This window comes from Vanessa tameamea, chromosome 18 (assembly GCF_037043105.1).
Source record: "Vanessa tameamea isolate UH-Manoa-2023 chromosome 18, ilVanTame1 primary haplotype, whole genome shotgun sequence".
NCBI classification, from domain to species: Eukaryota; Metazoa; Arthropoda; class Insecta; order Lepidoptera; family Nymphalidae; genus Vanessa; species Vanessa tameamea.
In genome coordinates this window covers 11399411-11417319 of record NC_087326.1, presented here as the reverse complement: position 1 = coordinate 11417319, position 17909 = coordinate 11399411, and the positions used below count along the sequence as shown (strand labels likewise).

Below are 17909 nucleotides of genomic sequence, written 5' to 3'. Positions count from 1 at the left end.
AATTTATTACAAAGAAATACTGCATCCCTTTTTTATTATTCAACTTAATAATAACCAGTGTTGTTACATAGTTGGGGAAAAGGTTTCTCATTTGTTAAGTTTAGAGCTTAGAATGATTGATACGGATCCATGGATACATACATACAAGTATGCAAATATTACACAGCAATCCCGGACCCGATTTGAATCTCACATCTCTGTGATCATAATCGAAGTGCAACTATGCACTGAACCATATTGACTTTATATTTATTTCGTACTGAACTCAAATGCTTTCAATTCATAAATCTTGACAAGATGTTTTTAAATATTCCAGCCTATAAAGGCAACGACACGCCTTATGACTGTGGCTTTACTTTTGTATATGAGTATAGGCAAAGCCTATCGGTACTATAATTAGCAAAACTCATTATTTACTAATAGCAGACTTGTACTACAGACAACTAGCGAGGGAAACAGTAGTTTAGTGGTAACAAAATAAGCATAATTAAATAACTACGGTCGTATAACGGATAAGTAGGTTTATATACTTTCAATACTATTCTATTACATAATATGTTGCAGCTATGTATGTTACAAAAATGTTATCGTATATATTTAACGCATTCATTCGATTGAGTTATTATTAAAATCAAGATTTAACAGTATTGTTAAAGTTCATTATGTGACGAATAATTGTATCAAAAAATAATTTCAAAATGTCCTAGAACGCAGGACATTGGCTAGTACACAAATCGTTACATGTCGTTTAAAGAAATGCTTGCCAGTGTATTTTCCTACATAACGGAGTGGGTGGTACCAACACTGCACTTGTAATGACGCCGTACGTCTCAAGTATTGTCACGGCCGTAAAACGTTTACGTCTGGCTTACTGGTTTGACCCTTTGCACGGTAATGAAACAACCGTTTAGCTGTTATCCGTTAATTATCTACCATCTTTATTTCAAGACTTAAATAGTAACCAGTTTTTATTAGCTTAGTTATTAATTCTTTGCTAGTATTGAAAAAGCCGTGATGGTACAGTGGTTAGCACGCGTGAATATTAAGTAAAGATTGCTTTCGATTGGATTCGAACTCGAGCAAGCATCACAAATCGTGAGGTAATCTGCATTTTTCTGATGAAATTCTTTGACATGTGTATCAGCCAACGCGCTTTGAAGTTTGCTTAGTAGCGAAGGTACATTAATGGTTTACAACCAGTAAATAACTTAGTTATATTGAAGAAGCTTTCTTTCTATTTCTATAGCACGATATTTACATTTTATGCGTAATGGTTTTATGGTAGATGAGTACGCAACTCGTCATATTAACTAAAACTTCCAAATGATTAGTAACCACAAAGCATTATTTTACTCTCCACAATTATTTATTTCCTACGAAATTTAAAAAAAAAAGGTTACTTAATTTGAACATTAAATTAATATTAAACACGAGTTACTTAAAAGTATATATAGGAAATGCCTCAGTTCGTATACTCTTCATAATTCATTATTTTGGTCTCGTTTTCTCTAATGAATGAAACTCTAATAACAGTTACCGTGACAACAGCGAAGACCGTGGAAATAGTGTTAAAAGTGAGATTAGATCATTTAAGCTTGATTTCACTCATCTTTGAATATGTATATGAAAACATAAGGCTGCGTATTAGACGCCTAATCTCGCATTACTCAAGCGAACTTGCACAAGCGAAATTATTTACCCATTAACCGGTTGTGCTACCTGTTGCATACGCATATTTTACATTGCGACTTTACTTAGTACTTTTTTATTTTCGACGTTGAGAACGCGCAATGAAAACCAGACATAGGCAAATAAAAATTTGTAAAAAGTTTAAAAATGTCAACAACGCCGCCCGCAGCGTACCTCATTCATAGCTGCTCTAGTATGCAAGGTTATGAAAATATGTTGAAGCGGTGATGTAATGTACGACAAACGTCGAGTAAATATGGATATGAAAAAAATACAAAAAGCTCAACAATGTCGCTGGTAGCGGAAACCGTCTTATTTAGCTTTTTGTGGTCAGAGGCTTGTTTGAAAAAAATATTATGATGCAAACAGCGTGTACCGAGCTATGTAGTCGGGACTGAATAAAAATAAATATATTCTAACCGATTCAAATATTGTATTGCATATTTAAATCGTCGAAGACTGTTTTCTTTGAAAAAAGAAGGTTTATGAACGATACTAATAATGTATTGTATATACATTAATAAATTCATAAACAACCTGTTCTGGTTATAGTTCAGCAATTCAAAGAACTAAAGTATATTTATTTGATTATTGAAAGAACTCTTATACCTAAGTGATTGATTTGCCCGACTTGAATGCTTCATAAACTTAGAATCTAAAACAGTTAGTACTTATTCGATAACATTAAAATCCAATTAATATTGTGTTTGCGATATTCTACTTCATACAAATAATTTATTTCTAGGAGTCGGTCGTTAGGTTTTAGGCATAAAAAAGTAGCCTATGACCTTTAGAGTTTAAGTTTTGTTATACCAAATTTCATCAAACTCGGTTCAGCGGTACGGTCATAAACACGTAACAGACAGTCAGACAGACTGAGTTATTTTCGAATTTATAATATTAGTATAGATTACGATTATTCTTGTGCTGCGATATAAGCCTTACCTATTAATGTTTTATTTAACTTGTATTAAATTTATTAATAGAAAAAGTATCTGCGGAATGTTATTATAGAGACTAGACCTTGCCCCAGGCAGGATGTATTGACTTGGAATCGGAAACTTCGTAAACTAAGTATGCTACGGGAGACTTCAGCTCCAAGATTATAAATAGACCGTAGAGTTAGTAGACCGTCATTTTTGTTGAAACAGTTTCAATAACTGTAGTAATATTTAAAAAATATAATTTCGACAACACACACAAATATGAAATAAATTTAAATAATAAGCACGCTTTCTGCGTATGTTTTTACGACTCTAAACACTGGCGATAAAAACTTTAAGGCTTTACGGCACTCAATTTTTATTTAAAAAAATACTTCATTTTAATTTCCTAGAATTATATTAAAGCTTGGTGTTTTTAGTTTTTTATACTATATTTTATTTTTCAGCTAATTACTCGGATATCGGCGGAATATCATTAATTACTTTTATGGTAAAAAAGCAAGATAGAGTAACATCTCAAATTATAAAATAAAGTTGTACAAAATTATTAAGGAGTTATTACGATTTCCGGGAAAAACAAAAAGTAGTTAAGTTATGATAATAAGTAGGTATTGTCGAATAGGTAGCATGTATAGTAGAACTCGAGACTAAATACTAATTTAATCTCTTGTTTGTGGCATTTAGGTTATATTTCTTGAGGAACTTTGGAGACTCACGTGCGGCTTCGCTCGGGTTTTGGTATGACGGACAGACAAAGTTACTTTCGCATTTATAAAAATTGTACAGATCTGAGAAACGTGGCCGATAGAATTAGCGCAACAGAGTGGAGACTTTTGTCAACCAGTAGATGAACATGGGTTGACAAATGGGATGAGCCATGAGCTTATTACATGGTAGCGCATTGGCATTTGCCGATATAAGGGATGCTTAATATTTCTTACAGCTCCAATGTTTACCGCCTTACGGTTCGTCTGAGGGGTCACTCACCATCAGGTGGCCCATTTGTCAGTCTGTCTATCTATATTAAACAGATTTTCGTTTCGCAATCACTAAGCCAGCCGTACTTTGGATCATTTTATTAAATTTTATTTTTTACCTGATAAGTGTATCCAAAAAAAGTATCCATTGATTATAAAAGCGTCAAAATGCACATACATTATGTCTTATATAGATTGAAATTTATTCTTTCTAACAAAGTTACGTAATCACAACACGATACGTTAATTGAATAACCATTTAAGACCTTGTTTTGAAAGTAACTACTTAAACTACGCTTACTAGTAATAAGCAAGTTAACTCACTACCAAATGTATACAAGACATTATCAGATCAATAAAACTTTATACCTCGTGTGTTCCGTAACCTGTCTGAAAAATATTATAATAGTACTGTTTATTTCTCTTCACAAAAACAGACCTAACATCACTAAAAAGTGATATTTTCTAACGAGATTGTCTGCGTGTCTGTAACAACAGATGAACAGATTTAATTTATTACGTAGTATGTTAAAAGCTCTTGCTTTTTATTTTTCCACTGATAAACCTGGGTTCATCTTGGGCCACCTTTCATTGAGTTAAATTTTGGAAATCATTCCAACACAATTCCGGATTGGTGAATACAGATAATTCAATCAGACACATATAGTTTATTTTTTTAATCATAACCTGATGGTGTTGAAGGGGATGTTGATGGATAAGGTTTCAGTTTACTTTATTTTTATTATGACAAATTGATTAGTGTAGTCTGAGAAAAGTTTATAAAACAAAAGACAGATGGAGCGTACAGAACACTATAGCGAAGCATCAAAATCAAAAACGAATTCAAAATCGCACTAATGTGTACAGTAATTAACAATTTATTAATACGTTAATAATTTATATTTAAATTGACAGTACTTGTAATATATTAACCAAAAATCGTCGTTTTGCATTGCCCATAATGCAAGTGCAGAATTATAGCAATACCTTACAGCAGTAGCTTATTAGTCAGTAGTTTATTTTACTGGCAAGTTTATGCTGCTCTTAGTAAATTGAAAACATTAAATTTTATTACAATTTGTAATTAAAGAGCGAGTTAATTACTGAGGAAACAATAATATCGGACGAAATGTAAATTATTTATTTGTACCTGTTGGTATATATTTTACGATGTTTTATTCTTGTATGCTTATTAAAATATCTTGTGATCTTGTATCTTGTGATATCAGTAGCAATACCGAACTTTATACAACTACTAGTTTCTGCCCGAGACAACGCGTACATGAACAACTCACCCATTTCACCCGATTTTCTGAAAAATGATAATTAATATGTTAACGAAAACCATTTCATCTGAGGTAGGTGAAAGCTTTTCTTAAGCATATTAATTACGAATAGAGAATAAAGCTTTTATAACCAAATCCATCTGAAAACTTTCAAGTACATAAATAGAGTTACGCGAATAATCTTTGAAAATATAATGAATTCGCAACATCAGAACGGACTTTAAGTTAAGGGTGCATTCTTTAACTCACTAACGTGGGCGCAAAGCTCATAATTAAACGACTATCGATGTTATCATTACGATAACTCGAAACAAATCGCATGCGTGGGATTTTGTGATATTTTACGCGTATCTCTAAAGGTCGGGATACACGCAACGACTTACCTGCGCAGTCCGGTTTGTACAGTCAAGATTTTGCATAAAAAACCTCTACGTTAGCTACAATATACAAGTATGCATCAACTTTTAACCACATGATTGTGGAAACCGCAAATTCACGTGTCGCCTTAACCTGTAGCATGACTACGATCCTAGTTTAAAGATAGTCTAAGTTTTACCGGTCGTATAGACGCTTCTTAACATGCAACTTATTTTTTAAAAGTAAACTCGCAATATGCGTAGACGGGCTTTAATATTTCTTGGTTACGGGTAGCAATTTAGCGGGTTTGTCCCCGGGCAGCAATTACTGCTGTAGTAAAACACAGTTGCATTCGTAATAAATCTTATTACAGTGACGGAGAGATGGTAATCGAACGTCGCGCGTGAGATCGGAGTAATTATGTTATTTAGATATTCGAGAACCCACACATCGCTTTAAAAGACGATTAAACTAAATATACATATATAGATAAGCTCTTGTAATGCGAATTCTTTATCTAAATAGAGATTGAGCTGGTATAGAAACCTATTTATAAAAATATTTGATAAATTTTATTTATAAACGAAAAAATATTTTTTATCTGTTATTGTCTGTATAATCAATTGTTTAGTGACTTCTTAATTTTCGATGAAGTTACAAAACAATGCTGTTTTTTGACTCAGCTACACTGAGCTGGCTCCTTTTGTCATTTGTACGTGAAAATTAAATCTACATTATTCGTTTTGTTACGTATTATGTGTCAATAAGAAAACATCTTTCTTTATTTCTCTCAAAAGTCTGTGGCGTAAAATGTTATCTCTGTAATTTTTCGCTTAATTCGTGTCTCACCTTAACTTTGCGGTCGGAGGAACTTGCGTGACTTGGTGGCAATTTTAAGCGTTGTAATATCCCACTCCATTAAACCGCATTGGAAGTCTGGTTAAGGTTCTAAAACATTTAACCGCGTACATTATTTTATGTATCTAAATGTAGATCTCATATGGCGACGTCTTGTGGGTCGCCTTGGCAACTGACCGATGAAGACAATTTCATGTTCGCTAAATCATAAAGTCCTATAATAACTACATATATTCGACTATTTTCTAACATATAATAAAGCGTTTAATTCACATTAAGGACAATTTACATATTTAGATATAATATATATTCGGAAAATCAACTTTCATCTATACGTAATTAATGGAATTTTGAGCCAAGAAAAACCTAAACTGCTTCTATACATGACTATTTTAATGGGACAGCATAACCACACGAGCTACAAACTAGTCGATACGTAATAGCTACGTCAATTATAATAGATTATTTTGAACATAGTCCACACACGTATTCTCATTAATATGCAATACGTGAGGGTAGCCACTGGCCACCAGGGCGAGCCTCTCAGGGCGGGATGCTAATCAAACAAGTGGTTATTTAACATATTAATACTCTGTCAACTAAACGGAGATCAATTATTAACGGTGATATTTATCGCTCGTAATAGCTATCGTGTCTTTAACAAATAAGAGCTCAACGAAAACTCGCCTTGTTGTTTAAAGCCAAGTATCGAACACAAGAATGACTTCTCAAACTTACCTATGATTTATTTTGAAAATAGAATATCATAAAATAGATTAAATACTATTTATATTACAATAAAACATTGCATTATCACCAGCACTTAATTTTATTAATCTAAAAATTTGAATGGTTATACGACAACTTAAAGATAATACAGAGAATTAAAGACTACGTTGTATTAAATACGTTCTAAACACAAAGTTTTCAGCCTTATATGAATATCTCGATAATGTTAAAATCAATCTTAAGTAATAAATATATACAAAAAGATAAAAAGCACGGTACGATACACGAACAACTTACGTAGTCGTAATGCAGGTTACCTTTAATAGTAAAGTTTGTCATATTTTTTTATACAGATTTATTTCGATATATTCTTGATTATGCCTATATGAATGCCTCTTTGGTCTAGTAGCTAGATAAGGCCGTATATTCCGAGAGCCCGGGTTCAATTTCTAGGTCTCTCTAATAAAAATTTACTGGGTGGTCGGAAACATACTCTGTGTCGAATGGGGTGTACGCTCGCGTCGGGTTAGCGAGCGGCGGAAACACAAACGCAACGCATTCACTCACGCCAGTAAAAACAGTTGTGCATTTTTGAAAACTAATATTTCAGTTAACACGCTCATTGAGCGAGTGAACTAAACTGAAATAAAACTGCGAACTGTGACTGTTGAGTGAATTATTGAATACGCTTTCTCGGCGGGAAAATCGTGGTTTAAATTCACATCGTAATTCACGTTTTCACCTGGAGCCCGAGATGACATTTACCTTGTCAGAGAATAAATCGTAAAAATATATGATTCACGGTGGTATTCAGAATTCGATGTTTCATATTATATTGATAACTACAAAAACGCATAATTTATTTATTGCAACCAATATTTAAAGATAAGAAAAAAAACAAACAATATGCGCTTGGAATTAATATAACTCTTAACTTAAATATAATTTTCAATACAACCATAATCATAAGCCATATTATATAACTATTGTTGCCATAACGTCTTAAAATACAAAACACATAAATATTTTGTTTAAAATTCATGCGTTACTTTTTTGTTGCATTCAAAGTAATTGTGCTAGATTTGTATACCATAACAGCCCAAGGGTAAGGATCGAACAGGATTCCTACAAGAAAATATCACTTATACAACATTTTATTGTCAATTTAACTCTGTTATTAATATGGAGCATTATATGTATCGTTAAAGGTATACGACAGCTATGCAGTACGTAAGCTAGCGTATCGGACCTGGTTTCGCCCGCGGCCACCTGCTGCTTGTTTTTTATCGATAATTGATTCTTAATGGACTGCGCCTCTGGAACGTGACTCGGCCTGCCTTTATATGAAATAACACCACAGATTTGATTTCCATGAAATAAAACTGAGCAATGTGTTGAAGGGATTAAAAACACGTGTTAAAATTATTGATAAATTAAAATAGGATATTAATTATAATATTTTAACTAAGAAAGTATTTTATTTGAACATTTAATTTTTGTTCTTAAGACCGATTTCCTAGACCCTTACTCTCATAACTTTTCTACAGATAAAACAAATTATTTCTATGGCCCGATTCGGGTTCCAAACAGGGACCTCGGAATATGCGGCTTTACAACTTCTAGACCAACGAGGTATCAATGAAGAAACTATATAAAAAATAAAGATTACATGAAAACCCATCATATACTCCATTAAAAATACAAAAAACTAATCCTCAAGAATCGTTGTAAATGTTCTCATAAAGAACGGATAAGTTTTCAAGATACGATAAAATCGTAAGATGAAAGATAAAATCAAAGCAATTATCGCCATTCAGTGTGTTTTATACGATCGTTTTAACTTTTACTTAATGTTTTTTTCGCAATAAACTGTTATGTTTAAAAGTTCGAAACTAATCCTGTTTTATGGCAAAGGTATTACAAATATGAAATATAAATTCGAAACAATAATTACTGAATCTCAGAAACAGTTGAAGGGATTCTATATTTATTTCTTATCGTAATTGCAGCTCTGCCATTTGTAACATTCTTTCGTGATCTTTAAATTTAACTGCAAACATTATTATTTATACAGTAATAGGTTTTAATCATTAATAAATTATCTTTTCTTTCTCAGATTAACTTATATTCGGATTCGACATCAATGCCTTGTAATATACATATCCAATAGACAACTTTAAATAAGCCCACGAATGCAACGCCATGTGCGTTTAAACATAATTCCTATAAAATAGTAAATATTCATAAAATGACTTAAGATTAATAATTACAGGCATAGACAATTAAGTTTTCTCTGCTTAAGTTCAATCAATATACAATGTCCCAATCAAGTATAAATCCAATTTAAGCCAACATACACTTTGACTCGTCCTTAACTATAGATGAAAGGTATGACGTCATTTTTTTATAAAAGATTTATAGGAAAATTGAACTATTTCAAGGTTTAAATTAACCGGTAAATCACATAGCGGGAATGAGAAGGGAGACAATAAATAAAGGGAAGCGGCCGCAGGAGTGCGCGGAATTACGGGTAATGGGTAGTTCCAATCCGGTGAATAATGCAGGCTGTGCCACGGAATTATTAACCTTATGTCTAGGTGTTAAGAAGGGAATATTTTGTAAAATTGAGTTGTGAGGCTTCAGTAAAAGGTTCTAGGGCTTGGTTGTTACGCTGTGTATCGAAATATCTTGTATTAGAATGAGATTGAAAAATAACTATCTGTAACACCTCTTGGGGTTATGGGCTTATATTGTATACAGTTAGTGGAGGAACGGATTTTATTTAAAGATACATGAAAGTATACGTCGCAAAAACTATCAGAATTCGTAATTCCATATTTCAAGTATTTTATGTACATATTTATAAAATTCATAATTTGAAATTTCGTTTAAAAATTCAAGAACATATTTAGCTAATTGCTACTTAACATACTATTATAAAAGAATGTCATAAGAGCAGTTATCTTATAATGCTGCATCTATTTATGTCGATGTAAATTATTATTGTAAAAACACGAATTCAATTTGTCGGCCGATAATTCCATGCCATATACGCATCATTCCAAACGCAACCATCTTGACAGGTTTGGTGTTAAGTGAAAATAATAAAAAATGTCGACAACCGCGACACGACATGTGAAATCATCGAACTCCGCTAACATACTGATGTGCAAACAATGGTGGAAGGTGTGCTGGATGTATGGCGACCAGGAGAAGTACTACAGGCAATTATATGGAAGGAGAAAAATCAACAATCCTACGCACATGTTCTTTGACGACACGAAACGACAGGGCGCTCAAATAACCGAACTAACAGACGAGTTCTTCGAAGACACGTTATCTAATGAAATAGAACCTGCGCCAGATGAGAGAGCAGAAGCGAGAGCCTCAGACAACAAGGAATGGTTCGGCGCTGAATCAGAACCTATATACGGTTTCGATAAAACCTGGCAAAATGACCAAAGACGACAACCAATACATAATTATGATGATTTGAACGAATTCTTCGGTTCGAATCTTAGTGGTGACAGTATTAAGAACATGCTCAGTAACGGTCTTCCGTCTGATCCCAAAAACGAATTGCTAGATTCAAACGAAGTTGTGCATAAAAATGGTGACGTATTTGGAAAGACTTCCAAAACAGTTTGTAAGACTAAAAAGGGCGCAATGGTTACTGAAGAGACGGACATATCTAGTGATGGCAAGACGATGGCCAGTTTAAGGTTTCAGCGGTCGACTGTGAAAACTGGACCGAATAAAGTGAAAGAGATTTTGCAACCTTTAAAAGAGGATGCGGTGCTTGACGAGTGTTCGAGGAAGAAGTGCGTCGGGGACAAGTTGACAACCACCACGACGACGCTGGTGACCGTCACGCAGACGATGGTGACGAGTTGTAATGAGTAAGTAATTTTCGATATTTCACGAATATATTTAACATAATTAAATAATGAATTACAATTATTTAAATTTAAAATATGAAATTGTTGAATTACTCATATATTTATGAAATTTTTATTACATAAAAGTCGATGTGAACGAGAAATCCTACTACGGCAAATGTGATAATAACTTAACAGTTGCGAGAATGTAAGCAGGCCTTATTGAACTCATGGCGACGCCTAATAGCTATATCACTCGGAATACTATTACAAATCTATCGGCACCTCGTACTATGGATGTCGTTTCAAGAAATACCTATTTACACATAAACTCAGTACATAATAAATTATTACTGACTTTAATCTTTCTGTAATTTCAATAACTTCGATAGTAACATTTTAATATTATTTAATATAACATTATGTTTCAACAAATATCTAAGTTAGAACATATAAGTTAATAAAAGAGTATATTGCTCTCAACTCCATGAATCAAAGAAATATAAATAAAACAATATTTTATACAAGGCTTTCAATACGTTTTGTGAGGAATGCAACTCCCATAGAAAAGACTTCAACGTCAGCGCATCGTCTTGAAATGGCGTTGATGTTCGTTTTAAATAACTGACTAGTTTAGTTGCAGTGTACCAATATAATAAAGTGTATATATTATTTATTTCATTATTTTGAATGTATTTAAACAATGTCTCTATCTAATCGAGCGTATCGATGTAAAAGACAGTGAAAACTATATATCTTTCATATGTATTTGAAAAATTACTATAAGAAAAACCATTAATAATTACTTTTCTAAAGCTTCAGCTAAATATTATTTTCAATGCGTACTTTATTTTATGTATTCAATATAAATTCCAAATACTCGGTTATAATAATGTAGGTCACATATATGTACATGTTATCTTTATATATATGTATACACATATTAAACTTCGGCAGAACAACGCACGGCGCGGACCAATGCAAAAAAATAATAAAAGCAACATGGCCGCGAGCGGGACCCGACGATGCTATCGCCTCGCTACTGTTTACAACCTTCATTACATTTTTATAGAAGCCTTTCTTTTGTTTCTTACATAACATTAAACATGTCTCGTACTCGTACTCGGTATTGATTAAAAAACTTGCCGACGTCACAACTTACGTTCTTTTTTTTTCAATAAGAATTTAGCTCGTTTGCATTATTTATGTCTAAGTTCAAAGTATTCATATTTTATTGCATAATATAATGCCTCAGAAACATTAACACTTCCGTTTTTTATTAATATTTCCAAGCTGAATTAATATTTTTTTAAATAAAATTAAAATAAGGAACATCACAAACAATACGGAGTCATAATTAATAAATATTAATAAAATAATATCTTAATATGGAGAGGCAAATTTTACAATATCCACATAATTGTATGTCAAATTATATTTTCTTAAACGCCTCTCGACAATTATCTTTATTTTGTTAATAACAAAAACCGGCTTATGATACGAACAAAACGGCTTATAGTTTGATTTCTCATTCACTTAAAGTCTCAGTTAAAATAATTAAAAAAAACTGTATACATATAAATTTACTAAATATAGCAACTAATGAATATTATTTTGATTATTATTAATATATTTAAAGCGTTGAAATAGTGTCTTTGAACCCGTGTACAACTGTACAGCTCGCGCTATTTGCGTTGAGAAATTTTAAATAACATAAAACAAATTTATGAAAACGAGAAAGAATATTTTTTCAACTATTGTGAAAAAATATTCTTAGGCGATTTAAGGTGATTGCACAATCCCAAATTGACATAAAGCGTGAAACACAAATATTTATACGGAGACATAGAATAATAAAATCCGCTAAAATAGCGAATCGTAACGGGTTATAAAACCAGATCCTAAAACGTTTTGGCAAATGTTCGCTCAGATTTGTATTTATTGACAGTTTATTTTCTGCACAAGTCTGCCCAAATTCTCAAAGGTCTGTGTCGATTTTGGACACAGAAGATCTGCCAATATGTTATATCGGTTGTTGTAATAGTCAGTGATCAATTGGATTTTACTAAACAATTATCTTGTAAGAAGTTTTGTGTATATGTATTTTATTTATAAAAAGTACTGGCAACTGACCATCCTGATGGTGAGTGCTCACCACCGCCCATAGACATTGGAACTGAAAAAATATTTAAAAATCCTTACATCACCAATGTACTACTTTAATATATAATTAAATTTTTGTCATCCATTCTTAATAAGGTACGTTATTATGGAAAGATAAATAATCACTCACAGACACATTTTCGCTCCCGTTATATATATATAGATTCAATAATAATAAACAACGCATCTTAAAAATATTTGAACGTTCGTGTTTTATCGTAAAATATTTAATTTATGGCTTCCACATGCTGTCTTTCTCTAAATAAATGCTAGACGTGATTTAAATCAATTTTATATATTAAATGATCAAAGAGATGTGGTGTAATAATTAATTGGGAATAACAGTTTAAGTTTCTGTTAACATACTGTGCTGACTTCAAATAAACGAATAATCATAAATCAAGTCATAAACTTAGGAGCACTGTATTCTAACTTCTTCGAAACAAAATCACCTAACCACCTTTAGTCTAGTCATTTTGGTAGTTCCACCTCAAAACTATTTAAAAAAAAACTCATAGATACTTTTATCCTCTACAATATTGATAGAAAATACAAAAGCGTAATTTAATCTCACTTTAAACGAGATATTTGAAAAAAAAAATTGTGATCTGTGACCTTGTTTCACTTTGAGTATTGAGGGAAGAAGGATGTCAAAATAAAAGTTTGTACAAGTTTATAGCTGGATATCTCGAATTCCCAGATACTTACCTAATTTTGACTAAGACGACTGAACTACTTGTAATAGATTTTTGTTTTATTTGAACGTTTGTTAAATTGAAATAAAATGCGTCAAATCTTCGACATTAACAAGAGAAGTTTCTCCTATCCAACTGTTAGGCTGGTACTATTTCAAAACTACTGTTATACAATTTATCAATTCAGTAATTTGTTATTCAGAAATAACTATTACGAGGAATGCTTAAGAGACATTAACATCAGTCAACAGTCAATTATGATAAAAAATAAGATTTGTATTAAATATAAGTTGATTTAAAACCTATATATATTTTTAGAACAGTAAGTTAATGGGCCACTTCGATCAAGCCTTTTATTTTAAATATATATCATTTAAATTAACTGTACGAGCATATTTGGTCCGTCGATTGACAAATCTCTTTATAAACTACTGTTAGATCATAATGTCGATTCTCTCGACAAGCCTTTGAAAGATATTCCTGATATCTTTCCAGCTGATATCAATAAATCTATAATTATTTCTCTTTAACTGTAAATAAAGCATGTTCTATTATATTATAGTGTTACTTCATTGATGAATACGTTATTATTCTTAAATTAAATATTATCAATTGCGAGTAATAATAACGTTGCATATTATGTTTATAAAGGTATACTACGACCATATCTTTCTTCTTGGTAGAATCTACTTTCCAAACCGGTGGTAACTTTAAATTTAATTCAACAGTATTAAATGAAGATTCAAAAGTGCTTTTATGAGCCTAAATGAATAAAGAATATTTTGATTTTGATTTTTTATGTTAATTATTAATTTTGTCATTTCTCATCCTCTCCTTTAAACCTACGTTTTAACTGACTATTTTGTTAATTGCACGTAAGACTCTTTGTTATAAGTTAATCAATGACTAAAAACTATTATTGTTAATAATTTATTAATATTTGTTATTTATGATATGTACTGTTTGTTTCTACAAAATGAAAAAAAAAAATAATAAATTAAAATCCGTTTAACTAAAAGCACGCCATATAATACTGAAAAGTATAAACAAGCGTGGCTGTCATTTAGATAACATACGTAAATATATACACGAGTAACGGTACACGACTAATAAGGCTATTACTAAATAAAAGTTACATCCTAAAATATGTAGGCGTATTATTTATTTATTAACTGTTTGTATAAAAACTCGTTATTATAATATCTATTATTGAATTCTTCATAGGATGTTTTATAGCAGGTTTAACACCGGCTAACATCTTATTATAATTACAAATGAGATCTAAATTAAATGCAATTTACATAATATATTGCTTAAATATTCGTCTTGATTTTATTGTTTAAACAGCCTATAAAAATTAATATATTAATTAAATATAAGATATCCTCAATTTCAAATACTGAGATAGATATTATTAATAATATATTGCCTACTTGTAATAAGTTCAATGAATGAATTGCGTTATAATGTAGTCGCTTGTCGTATAAATATTGCCGGCTCGATTTTATTCCTGTTTTAATTAAGAAACTGTCATTTTAATAACGAGCTAATTGAGAGTAAAGTCGCGAGCGTGTGCTTGTAGCGAATAAATCTTACAAGAATAATATATTATATGTCTCAGGCGCCTGCGAACATTCAATAAATTATTAGAAAATAATTTGTTCCGCGTCGACGAATGTATAATATAGTTTTATTGATTCAGTTTCAATTAAATGTAATTAACTCGATGCTATATTTGTGTGAGCAGTACTGAGCGACATTGTATTTTCACTAGCTTTATTTGTTTCTTTATTTTTTAAACTATTTCATGAGGTGTCGTGGATTACATTTTTCTATTGTTATTTATTCACTGACTCGCTCACCTTGCAAATTGGAACACGACAATACTAAGTATGGCGGAGGAATAGGATATGAGCTGGTGTTAAGTGCACAAAGTCCTAGCACCATATAAGTGTAACTTAAAAATCTTGTGGTAGAACTGGCGGCTTTACCCGCGCGAAATTTATAAAACACAAACTTCCTTTTACGGGTAGAAAATCCTTTCTTCGCAGATATTTACACCCTATGAGGAACCTACCTGCCAAATTTTAAATTTGTATAGTGTTATAGTTTCTGAGATTTCGTGATTAATCAAAGGGTGGTTCACTTTCATATACAGATTTAATGTGTATTTGTATTTTACTTATTTGAGTTCGTTTAAAGCGAAGTCGTAACGAGCAGTAAACTCAAAGGAGACTTTTGCCAAGCAATGGTACATTTACGCGCTATTACTGTTAGTATGCACTGTGCTCGCATTGTTAGTGATCCAGATAGACATGTTCCGAAGCCTACCAAAGAATTACATTTACAATAGATTGATAGATTTATAAAACGGAAATACTGGCACAGATTGTAAAGATAAATATACGGACTTATTGATCGTTTCTTTAGAATCGGTCGTTCATGCCCGTTCACACTTTCATACCGAGATTTTTTGTCTCGTTCACTAGTAACTTACGTATTATGAGTGCGAAGGAGATGGCTTTGTTGAATTTGACAGTAGCCCGTGAAGTTTCGTGTTTGCTCAGCTCTCGAAGCGACATTGACATATACTATTTGATGCTTGGCTTTGGGGTAACCACAGATTGAATATTCAAATTCGGGATAAATAGCTTCTGTTTTTTTTTAATGGTGTACTAGACACTGACAAAATATACAATACTATACTACCCAGTGACATTGATCAGAATCTCAGTATGGCATGGGATCAAATACATTATACAAAGGTATAAGGTAATTGTATCACAATAATTTACAATACAATAGTCTATGCGAAATTTTGGCCATTTCCCAGCATTCAGGAATAAGGGACTCTTGCTAATACAGGAATTATACAATATATAGTATAGTTACCGAAACAAATAATTAGAAAACAGTAGGTATTAGATGAATTAATTAATGAGACCTTATCCTAAATATCTGGGAATTATGGTGACCGTGTTGAAAGCAGATGATATTCACTTCTGGTTATAACAAGTTTCAATGTTTTGATAGGTTCGATTTATTAGGTTTGTGGAAGGAATAGTTATATCTAAGTCAACAACCAATGAGTGCGCCTTTAATAAGGGATTTAGTACCTGATAGTTACATTATACGAAATAACGCTGCTGTTTTTTTATGGCTTAGGTTGACGGACGAGCATATGGGCCACCTAATGGTAAGTGGTCACCACCGCCCATAGACAATGGCACTGCAAGAAATATAAACCATTCCTTACATTGCCAATGTGCCACCAACCTTGGGAACTAAGATGTTATGTCCCTTGTGCCTATGGTTACTCTGACTCACTCAAACCGAAACACAACAATAATGAGTACTGCTAGAATATCTGATGAGTGGATGGTGCCTATCCGGAAGGGCTTGCACAAAGCCCGACCACCAAGTAGACTCTTTAAAGTAAATTATTATTCAGTAACAATAATATCGACGGGCTGTGTTCATGTTCCCGTGTAATTCAAACATCACGCAAAAATGCCGGATAGAATGCGCGAGATCATTGGCGCGAGAGCTTGATTAATCTATGATATTCTTATGTATTTGCGAAAAAAATACGTTTTAAACGTTGACGAAGGTTTTATAAGAACTTGGAAAGTAAAACTAAAGTTATTGAAGTGGAATAGTGTTGTATAATAAATAAGAATATATTAAACAAGAACTGTTTGTAATGTTTACTATAGCTGAGCTTTTAGCAAATATGGAATACGTAAATCGAAGATTCGTTTATCATTCCTATTTCGATTGAAATAGATTATCTACGCCTATAATATGTTAGGTTAGTAAGCTGCAACCTTAATATTAACTTAAAACTATGAATATAATCCAAAACAATATTTTATTAATGTTTATGTTATTTTTATGCATCTTATTTTTAATTAAATAATTTTAATCTAATACGAGATCAAATACAAGCCAAGAATCGTGTCAACAAATTTAAGGGTAAATGTTCGTCAATTTGTGCTTATAAATATGTATGTGTGTGTGTTCAATCGGTTCAGGTTCGCACACGGCGTGTTTGCATGCGCTAATTAACGAGCAAAATGCGCAGGCGCAGGCAATGCTAAATTATATGCGTGCGGGTATTTTTCCTTTTCTAAAATGTTTTTCTTTTTTTGTATTTAAATTATTATAAACATATTCCTTTTTCAGAATATTTAAAGCTTTCGATTTTTATATTTCACTTACTACCCGGCCTGACTTCGCAAGACTTAAAAACGTTTATGTCGTAGTACATATGACTCTATTGGTTTACTCGGCGCATGTCAGTAAGACCCATATCCAAAGGTTGAGATTTTTT

General features: G+C 32.1%; 1 protein-coding gene across 6 annotated transcripts in view; it reads left to right on the top strand.

The window, feature by feature from the left end:
* LOC113396961 (protein prickle-like) overlaps positions 1 to 17909 on the top strand; it is a 310421-nt gene that overhangs the window by 162806 nt on the left and 129706 nt on the right. For 4 of the 6 annotated variants that reach the window (XM_064217630.1, XM_064217629.1, XM_026635059.2 and 1 more), the window contains exon 2: positions 9924 to 10739. The exons of the other annotated variants lie outside the window; for them this stretch is intronic. In XM_064217630.1, the coding sequence (XP_064073700.1) occupies positions 9952 to 10739 (788 nt within the window). In that variant the 5' untranslated portion in view covers positions 9924 to 9951. The remainder of the gene's footprint in view (positions 1 to 9923; positions 10740 to 17909) is intronic. 6 annotated transcript variants of the gene reach the window in all.